This window comes from Tenrec ecaudatus, chromosome 1 (genome assembly GCF_050624435.1).
Source record: "Tenrec ecaudatus isolate mTenEca1 chromosome 1, mTenEca1.hap1, whole genome shotgun sequence".
NCBI classification, from domain to species: Eukaryota; Metazoa; Chordata; class Mammalia; order Afrosoricida; family Tenrecidae; genus Tenrec; species Tenrec ecaudatus.
In genome coordinates this window covers 66708905-66732852 of record NC_134530.1, presented here as the reverse complement: position 1 = coordinate 66732852, position 23948 = coordinate 66708905, and the positions used below count along the sequence as shown (strand labels likewise).

Genomic DNA, 23948 nt, shown 5'->3' with positions numbered 1-23948 from the left:
TCAAAGTAGTATTTTAACTATACTTCTTTCATTTTATAGATGAGAAAGTTGGCATATAAACATACATACTCATATTTGCATGGTCCCACAGCTAGAACAGTTCTATGGCAAAATCATTATTTAAACTCTGGTTGGCCTGAGGTCTGTATCAATTCTGCATTGCCGCCAGAAGTTCACATCCTAACTACAGATTTGCTTTTTGGCAACTGCTATTTAGGATGAGGGACCTGTATGGAGTTTCTTTAGACAGAATTTTGTTTTTCTTTGAACTGAGGTATTTAAGTTTCTTATGTTGATTTCTTTCTTCATTTTATTTTGAATTCAGAAATTTCCATTGCTTTCTACTTTGTCAGTTCACTGCTATTGCTTCTATTCTCGGGATAGCCAGGCCTGCCTTGGGTAGCAGTTAGTGGGAGTGTCCAGCTTTGTTTTTATATTCTTAACTGCATTTCCTAGAACTTTCCCCCTTCAGAATACATGTTAATCGGGAAGAGTATGCTTTTCTTTACTTGGGTGGTAATGATTTAGCTTTGGAGAGAAATGTAGTGCAGAACCCAGGAGAGTAGAAGTTGCCCCATATCAGTTCTTAAGCTTTTAATGCTTCTGTTTTTGTTCAGTTACGTGATTTGACCCTTTATTACCTGTGTCTTTAATTAGTTTTTGTAAGCTTGTCTCTTGATTTTTATTTACTTATAAAATCATTGCCTGGTGTGCTGCCTGTTCTCCGTTTCTCTGTTCTTCAGTGTCCTTGACTTTGCATTCCTCTTGGTGGTCACCTCCCCCAGTCAGCTTGTCGTTTGCTATTCTTGTCTACCCGACTTTATTCCTACCTCCCACCTGCTCAACTCCACCTTCTTTCTTCTATGCAAATTCCTCTGCCCATTTTTTCATTACTTTTTTCACTGACTTTTGGTATTCTTTTGTTTATTTGAATCCCCTAAATTTTGTTTAAATGAATGCGGATGTACAGACTGAATGTTTTTAAAGGCCTGTGGTGTTTGTGAAAGAAATGCTTAGTGGTGAGGAAGTTAAAGCTCTCAAAGGTTAACCTGCAAGGTCGATTGTAGCCCAGCTGTTCCAGGGAGAAAGATGAAGCAGCCTCCTTCTATAAAGATTTACAAACTTGGAAACCCTATGGGGCCATTCTACTCTGTTTTTTTAGGTGTTGTTAGTTTTGGTTGGTGTTGGTGAGTAAAAAGCTGGGCTACAGATTGTTTCTCACACCAACATTCCTGCTGTCTTGTTTAAAGAGGCAGGCCATCTTGTCTAGAAAGATCGGCATCAATCAGTTTATGCATATGTATGGTTCTGTACCTTAAACATATTTTAAAAACAAGTTAGTTATGTTTTGGAGAGAAAAAAATTAAGAAAGTTTGGAAACGTTGGTCCCATAATATTGGTGAGGTCATTAACATACTCAATCTTTTCCCTCCAGTTTTAAACTCAGGCTTTCCCTCACTTTGGAACTCCTAGATTTGTGAATATTGGGTATTTTGAGGAGCAGGGGCTATTTCCTTGATATTGACTAAGGAGTCTATTTACCTTCAGGATGACATCTGAACTGGAGAGCAGCCTAACATCCATGGACTGGCTACCACAGCTTACCATGAGAGCAGCCATCCAAAAATCTGATGCTACACAAAATGCACACGGAACTGGGATTTCCAAGAAGAATGCGCTCCTTGACCCAAATACAACGCTGGACCAGGAGGAAGTCCAACAGCACAAAGATGGGAAACCTCCATACAGTTATGCCAGCCTCATTACATTTGCAATTAATAGCTCGCCCAAAAAGAAAATGACTCTAAGTGAGATTTACCAGTGGATTTGTGATAACTTCCCATATTATAGAGAGGCTGGCAGTGGTTGGAAGGTAAGGATTTTATTTAAATTGTTACATTAATATCATAAGCAATAGTAATATTGACTTCTATTGAAAATACAGTTTTGTGGAACTTAACATAATTGAAGATGAAATTCTGATTAGTAGCCATTTCAAGCACGTCATAAAATGAAATGCTTTTAATTTAGATAAAACCTTTACTTTGGTAAAATGTTAGATTTTTTTAGAGCTTTATTTTATGGATAGTCATATAGTAAGAGCAGAGATAATATGACATCAGAAAATAATTAGATAAGTTGGTAATCTATGGTTTAAAAGAACATGTATTTATATACTAAAGTGTATCAGATAGCTTAGAAAATATGGAGTGAAAAGACAGTGGAATATCTCCATGAACTTTTTAAAGCTTTCTTGTATATAAAATAGCTGAATTTATACAGACACTTATACATGTATTTGCATATATAGAAATTATATATAATCGTGTGTATGTAGGCTATGTACATATACACAGTATGTGTAGGCATTAATAGCTGATGTGTATATGCATATATCACACACATATTAGCTATTGCCTCTGTCATGCAGGAAGTTTTTTTTCCTTTTTAATCATTCGGGGCTCTTATAACATTCCATACATCATTTGTTTCAAGCATATTTGTACATAAGTTACATTATCATTTTTTAATATTTACTTTCTATTTGAGCCCTTGGTATTAGCTCCTCTTTTTTTCCCTCCTTCCCCTCCTCCCACTTGATAACTTATAAATTATTATTGTCCTCATATCTTATACTGACTCCTGTCTCCCTTCACCCATGTTTCTGTTGTTCACCCCCCTGGGTTTGTGTGTGTGGGGATTATGCATCAATCACTGTGATCGGTTCCCCCTTATTCCCCCCACCCCTCCTCCTTACCCTCCTAGTATCACTACCCCCAATTCTGTTCCTGGGGTGTTTATGTGAAAGGCAGGACTCGGGTAATGATAAGTGGGCGGGGGGTGAGGAAGCCTCAAAGAACCAGGGGAGTATTGTGTGTTTCATCTGTGCTATACTACACCCTGGTTGACTCATCCCTTCCTTGTGACTACTGTGAGGGGATGTCCTATTGTCTACAGATGGATTTTGGGTCTATGCTCTGACCTTCCGCTTCTCAACAAAATGTTTTTTGTTTCGTTTGTTTGTTTGTTTTGGGTCTTCTAGGGCCTGTTAGCTATTCCGTTGACACCTCATGATCACACTGACTGGTGTGCTTCTTCATGTGGGCTTTTTACTTCTCTGCTAGATGTCCACTTGACCCAGATGCTCTATCTTTTGATAGCCGTGCACCATCAGCTTTCTTCACCACATTTGCTTAAGTACCCATTATGTCCTCAGCGATCTTATCGGGAGGGTGAGCATGATAGAATTCCAGATCATTAGAACAAAGTGTTCTTGTGTTGAGGGAGGACCTGAGCAAAGTCCCAAAGTCCATCTACTTTATCAATGTACTGCTATATAAATATATGTACCTAGGCCAATACATTATTTTTATGAATTAATGTATTTACTTAAGTGCACACTTATGTTTATATCTGTATCCATATATTTGCTTCCCTCTGTTTCGTTTTACCTTCCCATGCAGGAATTTTTAAAACACTTTATTGGAAAGAATTTTAGATTTATAGAAGTTATAAGACCAGTACATAATGTTTCCATATCTCTCATTTATTTCTACAAATGCTATCATTTTCTATAATTATAGTATAATTACTGAAACTAAGAAATTAATGTTGGTGCAATACTATTTAAGAAAAAGTGCTATTAAGTGAATTATAGATTCCAATACCCTTTTATGTTCCAGGATCTAGCCTAGGACCCTAAATTGCCTTTAGTGGTCATGTACCCTTAGTTTCCATCACTGTGTATCAGTTCTCAGTCTTTTCTTATCTTTTATAATTTGCACATTTTAAGAGTGCTTATGTCTATAAATCAGTGGGGTTTGTCTCATGTTTTTTCATGATTTATTTAAAAATCATGCATATTTGAAAATTATACTGCAGAGGTTGTATGTCCTTTTCAACACATCTTATTAGAACTCTGCTGTGTCTTTTTTTCTAATTATGTTAACTTTGACCCCTTGGTTAAGGTGGAGTTTTTTAGCTTTTCTCTTTGTAAATAATAAATATATTGGAGAGAAAAAATTTTAATTACATGCACATTCCTGTTTTACTTTAAACTTCTGCTTATTAATTTAGCATTCATTAGCATATGTTAACTCTTACAATTAAAAAGTTATTTTTATTTTTGAGGATATATACAGCAGAACAGTCGTTTGTATCTGCAATTTAGTGACAATGATTACATTCTTCAAGCTGTACAACTATTCTCACTTTGATTTTCCAAATTGTTCCTTTTCCTTTAACATAAACACATTGCCCTTTGAACCCACAAGTGTTTTTGTTTGAACCAGTATGTCACAAAAGAATCCTAGTTCATTTGTTTTAATGTTTCCTCCTTTTATACCCACTCAGACCAATGTTTAGACCTGATGGGTATGAAATCTGGAGCATTTTTAAGGTTGTGACCCTTTTCTCTCTAAAATTTTAGCTTTGTTATTATTTTTGTTTATTTATATATGAGGGGATACCCCAGAAAAACCCTTCGGCTGAGCATAGCCTTCATAGTATACATTTTACTCCGCCAGGTGAGTATTGAGCAACTAGCTCTGAGTTAGTGCACCCAGTGGCTTTGCCTGGGAAGATTCTCTCTGGTCACAGTGAATTTTTTGTAAAAGCAGTTTTACTCATGTTTTGTGATGGCTAATTTAAGAGAACAGCGTGTGGCTGTGAAATTTGTTTCCTGCTTGGGAAAATTGCCGCAGAAATGATTGTGATGTTAAGCACAGCTTCCAAGGACAATGCTATGGAAAATACTCAAGTGTTTGAGTGGTTTTCTCATTTCAAAAAAGGTGAAATGTTGATGGATGACAAACCTCGTTCTGGATGTCTGTCAATTTCTGGAATGGACAAAAATGTCGACATTTGGAGTTTGTTCCATTAGGTCAGTCTATTAATCAAGTTTTCTACTTAGGGGTTCTGAAAGATTTCTGCCTTATTTGTGGGAGATGGGGGACTGGTTTTGTCATCACAACAATGTACCTGCTTATGTAGCCATCATATTACTCCAAATTTTGGCAGCAAACAGCATGCTTCTCTTGCCCCACACACTTGACTCACCTGACTTTGCTCCTTGCTTGTCTTTTATTCAGTTTTACATGGTCTTTGCATATTTTGTGTATTAAATCATTATCAGACACTTCTTGTTGTTAGGTGCCATTGACTTGGCTCTGACTTAAAGCAGCCCTATGCAAACAGAATGAAACACTACATGGTCCTATGCCATCCTCACAAATGATGAAGACCAAGTTTGAGTCTCTTATGGCATTCACTTTGATCTTTTCTTTCTTTCCTCTGTTTTTAATGACATTTTGCTTTCTTCATGAATGATGGTCTTGATGTCCCCCCATAAGACTGTGAATATTGGTCTTGATGTCCTTCCATTTAATATATATGGCACCCTTAATTTTCTCCGAGTCTTTATACATTGTTTCTAAAATCTTTTCAAGCGCAAAATTTCAAATTTTCATGTAGACTAGCTTTAGTTAGTTCGTCTTTTACTGCTTATGCTTTTGGTAGTCCATTTATGGATTTATTGTTAAAAGTATTGTTGAAACTCATGTTTTTTTTAACCCCCTGAGGACCTTGATCCATTTTGTAGTAGTTCTCATATGTGTGGAAACTTATGTTTCTGCAAACTTTTAAAAGTCTCCTCATATGCTGTGATGTCTTTCTCTAGAGATTGGGCCCTCCTGATACCATATACAAAGTATCCAAGACAGAAATGTTGCCATCCTCATTTTTATTAGTACAACTATTATTACAGTCAATTTTGTATCCATTAGTAATCATCCCCCTTCCTGTCAACCTCCCCCAAAACATAAGTAAGCATGAATCCATTTTCTGCCTCTGTAGATACATAAAAATATACCTATTCTGGACATCTCATATAGATAGAAGAGTACCATTTGGAGCTCTGGTGGGGTTAAGCACCTGGCTTCCAATAGCGAGATTGTCAGTGTGAGTCCATCAGTTCCTCCAGGGGTAAGATATTTGGCAGTCTGCTTCCGTAAATATCACAACCTTGGAAACCCTATTAGCTAGTTTTACTCTGTCCTTTGGGTTCACTGTGAATCAAAATCTATGTGATGGCAATGGGGTTGTTCTTTTTGGTTTGGGGAATATACTTTGAAGTGTCATGTAACAGTAGGGTAGTGGTTCTCAACCAACCTAATGCAGCAACCCTTTAATACAGTTCCTCATTTTGTGGTGACCCCAACCATAAAATTATTTTCGTTGCTACATAACTAATTTTGCTGCTGTTATGAATCGGACGACCCCTGTGAAAGGATTGCAACCCACAGGCTGAGAACCGCTGCACTAGGGAGTTCTGGTGATGCAATGGTTAGGGGCTTGCCTGCTAGCAGAGAGGTTGGCAGTTTGAACCCATTGGTGGTTCTTGAACCCTGGTAGCAGAGTGGATTATGTGTTGGGCTGTAAGGCCAGCAGTTTAAATCACTGGCCACCTCCTCGAGAGGAAGGTGAGGCTTTCTATTCCCAGAAAGATTTACAGTTTTGTAAACCCAGGGGGCAGTTCTACTCTATCTTATAGGGTTGCTATGAGATGTAATCAACTCTATGGCAATGATTTTTAAAAAATTTGTTCTCTTAAGAGAAAGGAGCGAGACATTGCTTTCTGTAAAGATTACAACCTATAAATCCCTATAGGCCATTCTGTTCTGTCATGGTCACTGAATCAGAAATCTATGTGACAGCACTTAAATATAACATTTGATCTTTGATGATGTGCCAGATTATTTTCCAAAGCAATTGTACAAATTTCCATTTCTATCAGCATTCTAATTTTTTCATATCCTTGCTAATACATTTTAGTTATTGCATTTTGGATGATAATGATTGTAAAGTTGTAGCTCATTGTATTGTGGGTTTGATATATTTCCTCTGGAAAGATGTCCTTATTTTCTTTGTCCATTTTTAAAGGGGATTGTCTTTGCATTTTAAGAGTTACATCGTAGATACAAGTCCCTCAGTAGGTATATGATTTACAAATTATTTTTTCACATTCTTATTCTGAGAGCTGCCTTTCTCCATTAAAAGTCATTTCTTTAACTTTCCATGATTACTTTTAATTTTATTTTTGTAAGTAAAGAAATATTTTCATCACTTCAAATGGCAACGAGTAGGAACTTAAGTTTTTCTCTCATGAGGTTCCATGTAGTTTTTTATTTACTTTTTTTTTGTTTTAGCTGCTCTCATAATATTCTCACTATTTGGCTTTCATATTTGGGGCAATGATGGGGTTGGGAACAATGCGGTGATCATTTGGAACTTGTGAAAACAGCTAGTCTTAGTCAAAGAGACCACCATTCCCCCCCCCCCCTCAAAAAATCCCATAATTTGTTTTTCAAAGCTATCTATTTAAAATATTTTTTTACAAAACAACTTTTATCACCTTCGAAGTACTCTCTATTACACTTGATACATTTGTCAAATCTGCAATTCCGTTCTTGGAAACATTTTTCTTTTTAAAAAAATATTTTTATTGGGGCTTTTACATCTCTTATCACAATCCATACATTCCTCCAGTGTGTGAAGCACATTTGCACATATGCCACCATAATCATTGTCAAAGCCTTCTCTTCCCACTTGAACCCCTGATACCAGCTATCCATTTCTTCCCCCTCCCTCCCCCACCCATCCTTCCTCATGAACCCTTGAGAAGTTATAGATTATTGTACACTTCTTGGAAACATTTTTCAAACTCATCTGTTTGGATGACTGACAGCAACTCCCTCGTTTTTTTTTCCTTCACCTCTTCTACATCATTACACACTGCTACCCTTTCATGTCCGTCTGCATTCATGGAAATAAAAAAGTCACATGGAATGAGGTCAGGTGAGTCAGGTATGTGGGGCAAGAGAAGCATGCTGTTTTTTGACAAAAACTGGTGCACATAGATGTCTTCATGAGCAGGTGTATTGTTGTGGGAAAATCAGTCCCTCATCTGCCACAAATCAGGCCTTTTTTGTCTCACTCTGTTAAGCCGTCTTTTCAGAACCTCTAAATAAAAAGCTTGATTAACAGTCTGACCTGGTGGAATGAACTTAAGTTTTGGGTTGATAGACAGTCTCTATCCTCAGGGGTCTTACATTTTTGTAGAGAACACTATAGAGACACTTAGCAAATAATTGGCAGTGTGAGGTGAAATCGAGGTGGTATGGAAAGCATTTGACCATGTGCATTGTAACAAACTAGAGATGATAACATTGTGAAGTATTGAATTTCCAGAGCACTCCATTGTGTTCCTTCAGAATTACTAGAACAGACAGTCGTCTGAACAGAGCAAGAGAATATTGCCTGGTTTCAAATCAGGAAAGATGTACATCGGTCAGGGTTGGATCCTTTCACTGTACTCATCTGTTCAATCTATTAACTGAACAAATAACCTGAGAAGCTGTCTTTGAAGAACATACCTCCAGGCTTAGAGGAAGGCATATTACCAACCTTTGATATGCAGATGACACAACTTTGCTTGCTGAAAGTCAGGAGAGCTTGAAGCAGTTGGCTGATGAAGATCAAGGACTGTAACCTTCAGTATAGATTACAATTCAATGTAGAGAAAATCTTCACAACTGAACCAATAGGTAGTATGGTGATAGCATTATAGTTGTCAATGGTTTTCATTTGCTTAAATCAGCAGTTCTCAACCTGTGGGCCATGACTCCTTGGGGGTCAAATGACCCTTTCACAAGGGCTGCCCGATTCATAACAGTAGCAAAATTACAGTTATGAAGTAGCAACAAAAATAATTTTATGTTTGGGGGTCACCACAACATTGAGGAACCTGTATTAAAGGGTTGAGGCATTAGGGAGGTTGAGAACCACTGGCTTAAATCCAAAACACCAGTCAATAAGTCAAAATGATGCACAGCATCGGTCATTCTGCTGTAATTGATCTCTTCCGTGTTGAACAACAGGGATATCACTTTGAAGACAAAGTCGGCCTGACCCAAGCCATTGTACTTTCAGTTGCCTCCGATGTATGAATAAGTTGGACAATGAATAAGAAATACTGTGGAATAATTGCTGAATTTGCCTTATGGTGTTGGTGAAGAGTATTGAAAGCACTAGAAGAAGAAAGTGCTAAAAGAAGAAACAAATCTGTCTTGGAGGAAGTACAGCCAAATTGCTTAAAAGCACAACCTCGTCTCTAGTACTTTTTTTGGACATGTTATCAGAACAGACCAGTCCCTGCAAAAGGATATTGTGACAGTTACATAATCTACCAACTTGAGCAAAGGAGTGGAATTAAGCCTGTTGATTGGGTCACAAAGTAACACCCACCAGGAAGATTCTGAGAACCTCCTCTTTTTCTTTTGGGAAGAGGACCACACACATTTTCTTCTGTTCTACCTTCCTGTTGACAAGCCACGTGAAGCCATGTTGATGTCAGCGTGAAGCCATGTTGATGGCCTCCTGGAGCTGGAGGAGCCATGTGGAGACCCATACCAGCTCTGAGATGCTTCCACTACCACCGGATCCAGGAGACTTTCCACCCACTAGCATGTGATCCCTGCATCCATCATCATTGCATCTGTTGCGTGAGTCTGAAGAGGAATTTATGGACTGTTATTGGACGTATGGGGTAATATCAGACTTAGGGACTTATTCTGCACTGGGATGTTTCTTAATATACAGTTACTCTTGGATATAAAATTCTCTCATAAACACAAATGAATGTCTCTGGATTTGTTTCTGTAGTCAAACCAGACTAACACAGATACCATGCTTGGTAAAGTAGAAAAGGGCATCAAAAAAGACTATCCTTGAGATGAGTTGACAGTGGCTACAGCAGGAGACTCAAACATGACCTGAGGGTGGTGCTGGGTTTTGTTTCGCACATGTTTATCTATGAAATGGAACTGACTTGATAGCACTTAATAGCAACTGAAGCTTATTTTCCGGAACCTGGTGTCCCAGTAAACCATATTTACTGGTCCCTCAAGGAGATGGATTGTAAAAATGACTGCAACAATAGGTTCAAGTACAGGAACAGTTGTCAAGATGTTGCAAGACTGGGCAGTGTTTTCTGTTGTGCATAAGGCCACTATGGGCTGGAACTAACTTGATGGCACTTAACGACAACAACAAGATAACCTGTGGGAGTTAGAGAAGGTTTACCTTGGACCACTGACGTTTAAACCAAATTGAAAGTTGAATAAGATTCATTTAGATCAGTGGTTCTTAACCTGTGGGTCGTGACCCCTTTGGGGCTCGAACAACTTTCACAGGGATCTCCTGATTTGTAACAGTAGCAAAATTTCAGTTATGAAGTAGCAATGAAAATAACTTTATGGATGTGGTTACCTGTAATTAGGGGGACTAGCATGCCCCTAGAATGTACATAAGTCTTGGTTGGAAATCTGGTCTCTATGCGTGGATCTGGCTCCTGAAGTCATGATGGTCCTGGAGATGCTGAGATCAACCGTCATCTATGTGTTTGGCTTTTTAAATCTCCTCTTAATGGTTACCACCAATGGCACACCCAGCTCCCTTGTAAACTGTTTAGACAGATACATCTTAACACAAGAATGTGGATTTTTAGACAAAACAGGTATCCCATCCTCTATTCTCTGTTAAATAAGATTTGGCCCAGAAGATATTGGCATCGAGACACCAGAGTACTGTGGAAGCAAAAAGCCCTCCAGAATATATGGAAGATCTCAACCAAGAGTACCAAACATTTGATCAGTGTTTACAGCATAACTCTGTGAATGAAGGTGATCGAAGGTCCTGGAACCAAAGACATGCGGAGTTAGCACCACTAGCAGCCATTTATCAAGAAATCCAGGAGGCCAAACATGCAATTGAAGAATTAGAGTCAATATGTAAAAGTCTAACTAAACAAGATGAAAAGCAGTTACAAGGACTTGCACTCGAAGAAAGGGAAGCTCTTGATAAAAAACTCAACATTTTATACAATGAGCTTTTCCAGAGCCTAGTGCCAAAGGAGAAATATGACAAAAATGATGTGATTTTAGAGGTGACATCAGGAAGGACTACTGGAGGGGACATTTGCCAACAGTTCACCGTGGAAATATTTCACATGTACCAGAGCTACTCCTGCTGTAAACACTGGGGCTCTGAGCTTCTGAATTATACACCAGCTGATTACGGTGGCCTACATCACGCAGCTGCCCGAATTTCTGGTGACAGTGTCTACAAGCATTTGAAGTATGAAGGTGGGATTCACCGAGTTCAACGGATTCCTGAGATTGGCCTCTCATCAAGGATGCAGCGCATCTACACAGGAACGATGTCAGTTATTGTCCTTCCTCAACCAGACGGGGTAGATGTGAAAGTAGACCCCAAGGATTTGCGAGTGGATACCTTTCGAGCCAAAGGAGCGGGAGGGCAGCACGTTAATACCACCGATAGTGCTGTCCGACTTGTCCATCTCCCCACAGGGCTAACAGAATGCCAACAGGAACGATCACAGATAAAGAATAAAGAAATGCCCTTCGTGTGCTGAGAGCTAAACTCTACCAGCAGATTACTGAGAAAAAGAAGTGTCAACAACAAAGTGCTAGGAAGCTGCAGGTGGGAACCAGAGCCCAATCAGAGAGAATACGGACATATAATTTCACCCAGAATAGGGTCACCGACCACAGGATAGCATATGATGTTCGTGATATCAAGGAATTTTTATGTGGTGAGAAGGCCCTGGACGAGCTATTTCAAAGACTCCTTCAATCAGCTGACGAAGAAGCCATGGCTAAGCTTTTGGATGAAAACCTTAGATCAGCAAAATAAATGTCCATTTATTATTTAAAAAAAAAAGAAAATAACTTTATGATTGGGGGTCACCACAACATGAGGAACTGTATTAAAGAGTGGGGCATTAGGAAGGTTGAGACCCACTGATATAGATGAAAGGAATGTAGTAAGATTGGAGGCCACAATCTTTATAGAGTGAACAGCATATGAAAATGTCCAGAGATGAGAAAGAACACTGGAAGGAATGAAGATAGCAACTAGATAGGATCCCATTAGGAAGAGTGTTTGGGGATTTGTTCAGGATTTTATATTTTCAGTGAATACAAGGTAATTGAAATGTTTTAAGGAAAGGCATAACAGATAACTGCTTGCTGTGTAGAAAATGGTAAAGACAGGTATTTTAAGCTGAGTTTTCTAGAGATAAAAACCGAGGTACACTTAAACAGGCTTAAAAAATAGCTTTATATCAAGAAATGTGTATGAAAGAAACCTCCCGCCCAGTCTAACTCAAGCTCATGGGTCAGATGACAGCTAGAGTCCTCCCCAGACTTATGCAGCTGCTGGTCATTGAAGCAGGAATTGGGAGAGATCACTGACAGGTGTGTGTAGAGTGAACGGATTTAAGATTGGCAGGGCACCATAGCTCTCAGGTTCTGCAGGTCTTCTGGACCACCGATCCCAGAGTCAGATGCAAACTCCAGGGAACCGGGAAGGTAAAGTAGGGCAAGAGACAAAGTTCTCTATAGTATCTCTTTTAAAATGGTCACAACTCTAAAGAGGCACCATTAAGTCACCCATATTTTGACACAGGTACTTCAAATTGCCATAAAATCCAGTTGCCACAGTAGGTTAAAGTAAAGATGGGCACACCAGTTAGGTAGTTGTGTGCTGTCTTGGGGGAACTGTTACATAGACTACGATTATATAAAAGAAATAGAGTGGAGAGTAGGTAGACCTGAAGTGGATTTAGTAAGATTTGGGGAGAGATTTTAGAAGAGGGAGGAATTAAGAGTGTTTCAAAGGTTTGTGGTCGGAGCATTTAATGTGAATAATGTCTCTAAAGTGAAGACAGGGAAAACTGGAAGAGGATGACACCAAGATAAAGATTGAACTTAGTTTTTTAAGCTTGTTGAGTTTGAGGTTTTTGTGGAGATGTTCAATTGACAGTTGCAAGGCAATATATGCAGGGAACTGAGGAGAGAGGTCTAGGTTGGAGATCTAAATAGATTTAATGGATACAGACGGTATTTAAGCCATGGCTATAGATGGAATTGCCTATCAGCAAATGTAGAAATGAAAAGAAATGGGCATAGGACAGAGCCCCGAAGATTTCCTATGTTTTGTCAAAGAAGAGGACCAAGTAGTGTTCTCCTGGAGTAAGAAGTTAGTACTAAGCCATTTACAAAATAGAGTTAACTCTGGGAGCCAAAATTCAACAAATCTGCTCCCTCTACCTTGTCCCCCTCACCCCCCAATCCGGCTTTAGAGTTTTCCGACTCTTGATAGGAAAAAGGTTTAACTTTCCTAGTGCTCATTTTGATTTGGTGGAGTGAGTTTGTCTTATATCAGTTCTAGCTTTTACAAGTTTTATAGTAATCTTTCTTTTACCCATCTTGTTTCTAGAAGACTGTTGGGGGCGTGGGGGAGGGAAGGGGAGAACAGCATCCACCTTGCACTTTTTTTTTGAAGGATAGATGAATTCTAGCTTGTCTGGCATTTTCTTCCCTGACTCCTTTAAATTGAATGAGATTTTGTTGTTTTTGACTGTATATTTTTTACGATTATATTTCATCTTCACTATTTTATTTAGTTTTACTCTAATTAAAACAAAGATTTCCAGTGAGTGATCCATCTAGGGTGTACCATATACATCTTATACTCTACCTGCAAATAATATTATAATATTACGCATGTAATTAAAGAACTTTATAAACAGTGCACCTTAATTTCCTCTAACTCAGCCTTTTTGATATTTACACATTTTATATTTACATCTTATAAGCCCCATAATTATTTTTACCTCAGGCAGACAATTGCATTTAAGGGAATTTTATATATAAGGAAAAATACATGTTTTAATTCTCCTTAATTTTTACTGTTTCTGGAAGTCTATTTTTCCTTTTTATAGATGGTGGGGTTCATTTGGTCTCATATATCTTTATAACTATATCTTCAAAACCTTCTTTACACCTTGCCAGCTGAGCTGCAAGAAATAAAATTAGCTTTTGCTTCTCTGAAGTCTTTATTTTATCTTCATTTTTTAAAAAAAGAAAACATTTTCACTTTGTGTAGAATCAACAGTTTTTATTTCAACATTTTAAGGATTGCTTTATGGCTTGTAAGGCTTTTGAGAAGTGTTGCATTTACTCTCCCTATTCTTTGTAGGTCATATTTCTTTTTCCACTGGCTTACTTAAAGATGTTTTGTTCATTTTAGTTTTCAGTTCTATAATGAATATAAAATTCCGATGCTATTGGGTAAGACTCACAGTGAACCTATAATAGTATAGAATAGGACTGCTACCTAGGGGTTCTAAGACTTTATTTAAATCTTAGAGCAGACAGCCTCATCTTTCTCTCCTGGTCCAGCTGGTAAGTTGGAACCACTGACCTTGTAGCCCAATAAATGTATTGCACCACCTGGACTTCTTTGTATTGGTTGTAAAGTATGTGAATATTAAAATGTTTTTCACTCATTTTGCTTGGTGTTCATGGAAATTCTTGAATCTGGTTTATATCTTGTATTCTTATTTTTAACTGTTGAATATATATTTTTAATCATTTTATTAGGGGCTCATACAACTCATCGCAATCTATACATACATCAATTGTGTAAAGCACTTTTGTACATTCATTGCCCTCATGATTCTCAAAACATTTGCTCTCCACATAAGCTCCTGGCATCAGCTCTTCATTTTTATCCCTCCCTTCCCGCCCCTCTCCCTCATGAACCTTTGAGAATTTATAAATTATTATTTTGTCATATCTTGCTCTGTCCGACATTTCCGTTCACCCACTTTTCTATTGTCCGTCCACCAGGGAAGAGGTTATGTGTAGATCCTTGTAATCGGCTCCCGGTTTCTAACTCACCCTCCCAGTATCGCCACTCACACCACTGGTCCTGAAGGGATCATCCACCCTGGATTCTCTTGTGTTTCCAGTTGCTATCTGTACCAGTGTACATCCTCTGGTTTAGCCAGATTTGTAAGGTAGGTTGGGAACATGATAGTTGGTGGGGTGGGTGGGTGAGAAGGTAGCATTTAGGAACTATAGGAAAGTTGTATTTTTCATCGTTGCTACATTGCACCCTGACTGGCTCGTCTCCTCCCTGAAACCCTTCGGTAAGGGACTCTCCAGTGGCCGACAAATGGGCTTTGGGTCTTCACTCCGTACTCTCCCCCATCATTCACTATTATAAGATTTTTTTATTCTGATGATGCCTGATACCTGATCCCTTCGATACCTCGTGATCGCACAGGCTGGTATGCTTCTTCCATGTGGGCTTTGTTGCTTCTGAGCTAGATGTCCACTTGTTTACCTTTAAGCCTTAAAGACCCCAGACGCTATATCTTTTGATAGTTGGGCACCATCAGCTTTCTTCACCACATTTGCTTATTTACCCGCTTTGTCTTCAGTGCTTGTGTCAGGAAGGTGAGCATCATAGAATGCCAATTTAATAGAAGAAAGGATCCTTACATCGAGGGAGTACTTGAGTGGAGTCCCAATGTCCTTCTGCTACCTTAATACTAAACCTATAAATACATGCACATAGATCTGTTTCCCCATCCGCATATGTAAATATATCTGCATATGTACAAGCCTTTATTTAGACCTCTATAAATGCCCTTTGCCTCCTAGCTCCTTCCTCTATTTCTTTTGACTTTACTCTTGTCCCACTATCATGCTCAGTCTTCATTTGGGTTTCAGTAATTCCTCTTGCTTACATTACCCTTGATCACGTCCTACCAGGCCTCCTATACCCTCCTCACCACCAATTAGGATCATCTTGTTGTACTTCCTCCCCACCCCTCCCATGTCCCCCTGGAACTGTCAGTTCCGTTGTTTTCTCCTCTGATTGTTCAACCAGCCTATCTTATTTAGAAAGACCTGCAGAGATAATAACATGCACAAAAACAAGACAGAGCAAAACCAAGCAACAATATACAACAAAATAACAATAAACCAATGACAAAACAAAACACAAGAAAAAAAAAAGCTTGTCGTTAGTTCAGGGTCTGTTTTTTGGCCTTTAGAAGTGTTTTCCAGTCCAGTCTGTTGGGGCACCACACCCTGGCCCCAAAGTCCACCTTCAGCATTCCCTGGGGACCTTGCCTCTCCATTCTCTTGCTGTTCTGTTGCACCCCCTTAGTGTTTTGCCTCGGTGTGGCAAGATCAGATCGGGTGCAATTCCCACACTGTCTCTGGTGTTGTCTCCTATCAGGCTATGGGTCAGTGAGAGGGGGTCATGTCTTATAGTGGGGCTGGCCATGTGGTCCTCTCTGACTGGTTGCTCTAATTGGGGTCATCGTCCTCAAGGCCTGGTGGGCCAGGATGTGCTCCACTCTACTCCTCCCCATTCATCTGTTCCTGTGTGCTCCGATCAGATATGTCTCTCTCCCAGAGTTGCAGATTCAATGCCGTCCTTTGAAATACATTCTTCTGGGAAAGGGACAGGTGTCCACTTAGTAGTTGGGATTGGTGCCAGCCCCCAGACCTCTCCACTGGTTCCCTATTCCATGCCGCCATGTTGCATTCAATCTTGAAGCACTGGGTTGAAGTTTGGTCCCTTTTTCCCCGTGGAGATATAAACAATACCCTCCCCTTGAGTGGGTTAGTGTCCTGTGCCCCCCCTCCACCCATTTCTTTATTATTATTATTATTATTATTTTCCTTTCCCCACCTCCATTTTAGTTGTCTCCCATGTGTATCCCTGTATTTGCTCTGCTCCCTGCCATATTACCTGGTCCTCACCCCAGGAATATTTGTATACAGTAGCTTTTTCCCTGTGTCCTTTTTGCATTTTTTTAAAAGCTTACCTCAGTGGACTCTTGTCATACTTGTCCTTTTGTGCTTCGCTTAGCATGATTTCCTCCAGTTCTTCCCATGCAGCGATGTCCTTCGTACGTTCATCACTGCTTTTTAGCGATGCGTAGTACTCCATTGTATGTATATACCACGGCTTCTTAATGCAATCGTCAGCTGATGGAAATTTGGGTTGTTTCCAACTCCTTGCAATTGTGAACTATGCCACAATGAACATTGGAGCACAGATGTCTGCCCTTGATTTGTCTCTTGCCTCTTCTGGGTATATGCCCAGTAGTGGGATTGCTGGGTCATATGGTAACTCACTTTCCATCTGTTTTAGATATCGCCAGATTGATTTCCATAGTGGCTGTACATACTTACAGGTCCACCAGCAGTGGATAAGAGTTTCTGTTTCCCCACAGCCCCTTGAACACTTTCTGCTTTCTCATTCTTTGAATTGGGCTATCTTTGAGTGGTAGGTGGTATCTCATTGTTGTTTTAATTTGCATTTCTCTTATGGCTAAAGATTGGGAATATTTTCTCATATGTTTGTTGGCCATTCGGATTTCTGCCCCTGTGAAACTTCTGTTCAAGTCATTTGCCCACCTCAGAAGTGGGAAATTAGTTTTTTCTTTTTCTTTTTGGAAGCTAGCAGAGTATTGTTGATTTTAGTAATAAGGCCTTTGTCTGATGTGTGTTGCTAAAGATGTTTTCCCAGTCCATGGACTCTCTTATTACTCTCTGTGAATTTTTCGATGTACATAGTTGTGTTATCTTCAGTATATCCCATTTGTCAACTTGTGCCTCCTCTGTGTTTGTGTCCTTCCCTGTTTCTGATGGCCGATGTATTCCCTGTGCCAGAGTTCTCAGGTTAGTACCAATTCCCTCGTTGATGTTCCTCATAGTTTGGGGTTTAACTTCAAGGTCTGTGATCCACCTTGAGTGTATTCTTGTACCTGGAGTGAGTGTATCCATTTGTTCCAGCACCGCTTGTTAAAGAGGGCATCTGCTTCCTATTTGATATTCTTGGGGTCCTTATCAAAGATCAGTTGTCTGTATGCTGATGATTTCATTTCTGGGTTTTCAGTTCTTTTCCATTGGTCTGAGTATCTGTCATTGTACCAATACCATGCGGTTTAGACAATTGTGGCTGTATAGTATGTGCTAAGTCAGGTAAAGCAAGCCCTCCCACTGTGTCCTTCTTCTATAGGAATTCTCTGCTAATTCTGGGCTTATTCCCTCTCCATATGAAGTTGGTAATCTTTGAAGAAAGATGAGGGTAAATGATAGGGATTGCATTAAATTTATATAGTGCCTTTGGCGGAAATGACATCTTGACTATATTGAGTCTTCCAATCCACGCGCCTGGGATATCCTTTCATTTGTTGAGGTCTCTCTTGGTTTCTTGTAATAGTGTTCTGTAGTTTTCCCCATATAGATCTTTTGTTTTAGTCAGGTATATCCCTAGATATTTCTATTGTGTTTGGTTATTCTGAAGGGTACCACTTTTTTGATCTCCTCTTCTTTGGTCTTATCCGATGTGTATAACAGTCCGATGGACTTCTGTTTGCTGATCTTGTATCCTGCCACTCTGCCAAACCTCTCTATTGCTTCAGTATGCCCCTTGTGGAACTTTTGGGATTTTCCATATATGAAATCATATCATCCGCATATAACGATAGTTTCACCTCTTCCTTCCCCAGAAAAATAACTTTGATGTCTTTTCTTTGCCTTATGCTGCTAGCTAAAATCTCCAGCATGATATTAAATAAGAGTGGGGACAAGGGGCATCCTTGTCTGGTCCCCTTTTTCAGTGGGTTGTGTTAGTCTTTTCTCCATTGACTACCACGTTGGCTGTTGGTTTTTCATATATAGCTTGTATTGTCTTGAGGAATTTTCCTTCCATGCCTATCTTCTCAAGTATTTTAAACAGGAATTGGTGTTGGGTGTTGTCAAATGCTTTTTCTGCGTCTATCGATATTATCATGTGATTCTTGTAGTTTTTCATGCCCATGTGACTAGAGTAATACTTATAGTCTTTCGTATGTTGAACCATCCCTGCATCCCTGGGATGAATCCCACTTGGTCATGGTGAATTATTTGTTTTATATACTTTTGCATTCTGTTGGCTAGTAATTTGTTAAGGATTTTTGTATCAATGTTCATTAGGGATATTGGTCTGTAGTTCTCGATTCTTGTGGGATCCTTGCCTGGTTTTGTTGAGTTATGCTAGCTTCATAGAAGGAGTTCGGGAGTTTGCAGTCTTTATCTATGTTCTGGAAGAGTTTGTGTAGGATTGGTGTTAGTTCTTCCCTGAATGCTTGGTAGAATTCACCAGTGAATCCATCTGGTCCAGGGGATGTTTTTGTTGGTAATCTCTTGATAACCTTGTTTATTTCTTCTATTGCTGTGGGTCTGTTGGGATTCTTGACGTCCATCGAGGATAGTCTAGGGTGGGATTGTTTTTCCAAGAATTTGTCCGTGTCTTCCAAATTGTTGAATTCTTTGGAGTACAGTCCTTTGTAGTACTGTGTAATTATCCTTTTTCGATAGGGTCTGTTGTAATTTACCTTCTTTCATCCTTTTTCGTGCTATTGAGATTTGTCCCTCCTTTCTTTGGTTAGGTTTGCCATCGGTCTGTTGATTCTGTTTATCCTTTCAAAGAACCAACTTTTAGCAGGATTAGTTTTTTCCATAGTTTTCTTATTTTCCCTCTACTGAATCTCAGCCCTCATTTTTATAATTTCTTTTGCTATTAGTAGGATTGTCCTGCTGACTCTGCTGTAGTTGTGAATTTTGTGCCAGCATATCAGTCATGGAGTCTCTCTTCCTTTCTCAGGTGTCAATGTATTGCTATGAAATTTCGTCTGATAACTGCATTTGCTGTGTCCCATACGTTTTGGTACATCATGTGCTCATTCGCATTAGTTTCCCGAAATTTCCTAATTTCATCTCTGATCTGTGCCAGTACACACTCCTTTTGCATTAGAGAGTTATTCATCCTCCAATTGTTTGCTCTTATTTTCTTTGTCTTCCTTTTGTTGATTTCCAGCTTTATGGCACAGTGGTCAGAGAGGAGAGGTATGTATGATATCAATGTGCTTAAATTTATGTAGATACACCTTATGCCCCAAAATGTGGGCTATCTTCGAATATGTTCCATGAGGGCTTGAGAAGAATGAATTTTTTGGAATTTAGATGAAAAGCTCTGTAAATATCTGTCAGGTCAAATTGCCTAATTGTGGTGTTTAGATCTCTAGTCTCCTTGTTGAGTTTCTTTTTCTGTGATCTAGCTTTCTCATAGAGCGTTCTATTAAAGTCACCTACTATAATTGTTGAGGCTGTGATACCTTTTTCATCTTCTGGAGTGTTTGTGTGACATATTCAGCGGGTCTCTCATTCAGGGAATATATGTTTACAATGCTTAGTTATTCTTTGTCTACTAATCCCTTGAGCATTATATAGTGTCACTCATCTCTTTTTATAGTTTGCACTTTGAGGTCAATTTTATCCAAGATTAGGATTGCAACCCCTGCTTTTTTTGAATTGTTTGCTTCAGATGCCTTTCTCCAGCCTTTGATTCTCAGCGTATTTTTTCTGTAGCCTTGAGATGTATCTCCTGTAGGCAGCAGATTGATGGGTTGTCTGTCTTTTAATGTCTCAGTTCAGGCCATTGATATTCAGTGTTATTATCTCCATCTGCGGACTCTGTGATGTCATCTTATGTCATTTGTTTTGGTTGTTGTCCTACTTTGGGTGTTGTGTGTGTATTCTTTTTGAATTCTTTCCATCCTTAAGCCCATGCTATCTTGGGGTCTGTTTTCTCTTTGTTGTCCTCTGGGTGAGGTTGTTCTATGTGGCGGTCTCTTATTTATGCTTGGTGAGTGTTGTTCTTCTGCCCATACTGGGTCGGCAACTATTTTTTGTAGTGCTGGGTATCTTCTATCGTATTCTTTGAGTCTTTCCTTGTCTGGGAAGACTCTTACTTCTCCATCTATCTTGATCAATAATTAGGCTGGGTAGAGTATTCTTGGATTTGCGTTGTTTTTCTTCAATTGTTGAAATGTGTTACTCCACTCTCTCCTCTTCTTCATAGTTTCTGCTGATAGGTCTGAGCATATTCTTATTTGTGAACCTTTATATGTGATTGCTTGTTTTTCCCTAGCTGTTCTTATGATTTTCTCCTTTTCCTCAAAGTTGGATAGTTTAACTATTATGTATGTGCCTTGGTAACTTCTTGGGATTCAGTCTTGCTGGTGTACTTTCAGCCTCCTGAGTACTTGGCTGGTTTTCATTCATGAAGCTGGGGAAGTTTTCCTCCAAGAATTCTCTCACTGTTGTTGCAGATGACTTCTTTGTAGTGTGTTCCTCCAGTAAACCAATAATTCTAATGTTGTTCTGCTTCATAACATCAGACATAGCTCTTAGGTTTTCTTTAGCTCTCTGAAGGTCATATTAGATTTCTGTTCACGTTTGTTAAAGTGTGCTTGGCTGTTCTCCAAGTCAATCTAGGCTATTATTTCAAAGTTTTATTTTACCATATTCTCTCTACTCATTCTAGAACATGATTTACATGTATTGCTCCTCAGTTTTTGGAGGATATGGTTGTGTTTGTTTTTTTTTTTAACTTTCTCTGACACAGGCGTACAGAGTTTGGATATTTTCAATTATCTAACCTCAAGTTTAGAGTTTTGTCTTAGTTGTGTCCTACATTACCGATGGGCTTATCTAAGGAAGTCTTTATCTTTCATTATATTTTCTATTCCTCTCATTTTTGCTGTCTCAATACTTTTCAAAGTTACACTGAATTCACTAGCCAAAAACAAGGCTCTAGAAGTAGATGAAATACCCAGTGAAATATTTCAGCAAGCTGAAGAAGCGCTTGAAGCACTCATCTATGCCAGGAAATTTGGACGAAAGCTACTTGGCCAACTGACTGAAAGAGATCCATATTTGTACCCATTCCAAAGAAAGCTGACCCAGCAGAATGCTCAAACTGCAGAACAATATCATTATATTGCATGCAAAAAATTTTTTGTATAAGATCATCCAACTGCATGTCTGTAGTACACTGACAAGAGAACTTCCAGAAGTTCAGGCTGGATTCAGAAGAGGATGTGGAACATGGAATATCATTTCTGATGTCAGATGGATCTTGACTCATGTTTACTTATGTTTCATTGACTGTGCAAAGGCATTACATTAGACTGTGTGGACAATCATAAATTATGGATAAGCTTGAGAAGAATGGCAATTCCAGAACACTTCATTGTGCTTATGAAGAATTTGTCCATGGATCAAGAGGTAATTATGCAAACAGATCAAAGGAATACTGCATGGTTTAAAATCAGGAAATAGACTTTTTGTTGTGTTTGGATTCTGCCTGTGTCTGGTAAATCTTCAGTTCTTTGGACTTGATCCAGTGACCTGCTATATTGCCTGCTGGTCTCAGGAGTCATTTCTGGCTTGCAATCTGGCCTACTGATTTTTGGTTTATTCACCTCTCCAGTTACAAGCCTGACCTGCTTGTATTCATCTCCACCTTGGTGGCCTGTGGTATACCTGTCAATCTGAATTCATCAGCCTGTGAAGCTATGAAAGTTAGGAGAAGCTGCCATCTTAACATCTTGCCCATGGCCTTGAAACCGCCTACTTCCACACTTGATTATGCTCTGTGAGGCACAGCAGCAGGCCAGTGTCCTGGCCTACGGATGCCCACAGATGCAGAAGCCAAAGGGAACCTCATGACTGAGAGGCAGGCTGGGCACTAGAAAGAGACTTGACTGCTGGCTGAGAAGAGGCGCTGTTGTGGATCAGTGACAGTGTCCTTATTGTTTACCTATCCTGATTTGTGGTAACCTGTTAACTTCCCTAAGAAATTCCCATAATTGTGTTTTGTTCTCTAAGTTCTCTGTGGCCATTGCAGTGAAACCAGCAGAAAACTATAGACTGTTATGGGAATAACATTTGGTCTCAAAAAAGGAGTTAGCAAAATAAAAAGGGTATATCTGACCTCTGCCTTGTGGCAACAGGGAAGCCCAAAGAGGCCATATATGGCGTCAGTGCTCTTTCAGGTCCTGCTCTTCCACTGGACTAGAGCAGCCTTATTGAGACATCTTGGAGGATCAGGCAAGATGATATTTGTGGGGCTGGCTCGTGGACCTGGAATCAGGTGAAGAGTGGCCTTAAGGGGGCAGGTGTTGGTTGATTATAAGGAAGAATTTTCTAACTTAAGAGCTTTCCAAAAAAATGCAAAGGGTTGCTTATAGGGGGTAGTGAGTTTCTTGTCCGGCAGGCATCCAGCCAAAGATGATGACGATCTATGAAGAACGCGATGCAGATCTCTGTGTGTGTTGTGTTGTGTGTGGAGTGGGAGGAGAGGGGAGGGCGGCAGCTCCCGAGATGGCTTCTGACTGGCAAACTCTGACCCATGATTGGCTCTTCTAATGCTGGCACCAAGTGTCCCTTCAATCTGTGTTGAGAACGGCGCAGGAGGTAAAATGCGGTATTGCCTCCCAGGGGCTCTAGCTCTTGAACTTTTGAGTACATCAGAGCCACTTGGAGCATTTGTTGAAATACAAGGAAGTGTGCCATTGTCACCAGAGCTTCTGATTCACTATGTTTGAGAGGGGCCACCGATTCTACATTTCTCACAAGTGCCCCAGGATACTAACACTGCCGATCCAGGGACTCATTGAGAGCAACCTGTCTCCGGAGTCATCCATTTTATGAGTGGCAGCTGGTAGGCAAGGTCACAGGCTAGGGGTTGGAGACCTGCTTCTGGACATGTACCTACCACTTCCTCTAGCTGTGAACCCTTAGGAAGTCACTTACCCACTCTAGTCCTCACCCCCCGCCCCCCAATCCTTAAAATGTGACAAGTTAACCGCTAGTTCACTGGTGCTTGCCTTTTCAATAAGGGGACCTTTAATCAATTTTCCTTTTTGTGGACAGCATACTTTGAGATTTTGTTTTCCCAAAAATTCATTGTGAATTTAAACAACCATCTAAACCCACAACCATTAAGTCAATTCTGACTCATAGCGAACCTATAGAGCAGGGTAGAACTGTGAGTTTCTGACACCGTAACTGTTTATAGAAGTAGAAAGCCCCATCTTTCTCTCTGAGTAGCTGGCGGTTTCAAATTGCTGACCTTTCTGTTAGCATCCCAGCCCGTAACCACTGTGC

General features: G+C 39.6%; 1 protein-coding gene and 1 pseudogene across 2 annotated transcripts in view; both read left to right on the top strand.

Annotated features, from left to right (window-relative positions):
• Positions 1 to 23948, top strand: part of FOXJ3 (forkhead box J3) — a 137428-nt gene that overhangs the window by 62771 nt on the left and 50709 nt on the right. For both annotated transcript variants that reach the window (XM_075554654.1, XM_075554646.1), the window contains exon 3: positions 1549 to 1873. In XM_075554654.1, the coding sequence (XP_075410769.1) occupies positions 1549 to 1873 (325 nt within the window). The remainder of the gene's footprint in view (positions 1 to 1548; positions 1874 to 23948) is intronic.
• Positions 10642 to 11624, top strand: LOC142434773 (peptide chain release factor 1, mitochondrial pseudogene; annotated as a pseudogene).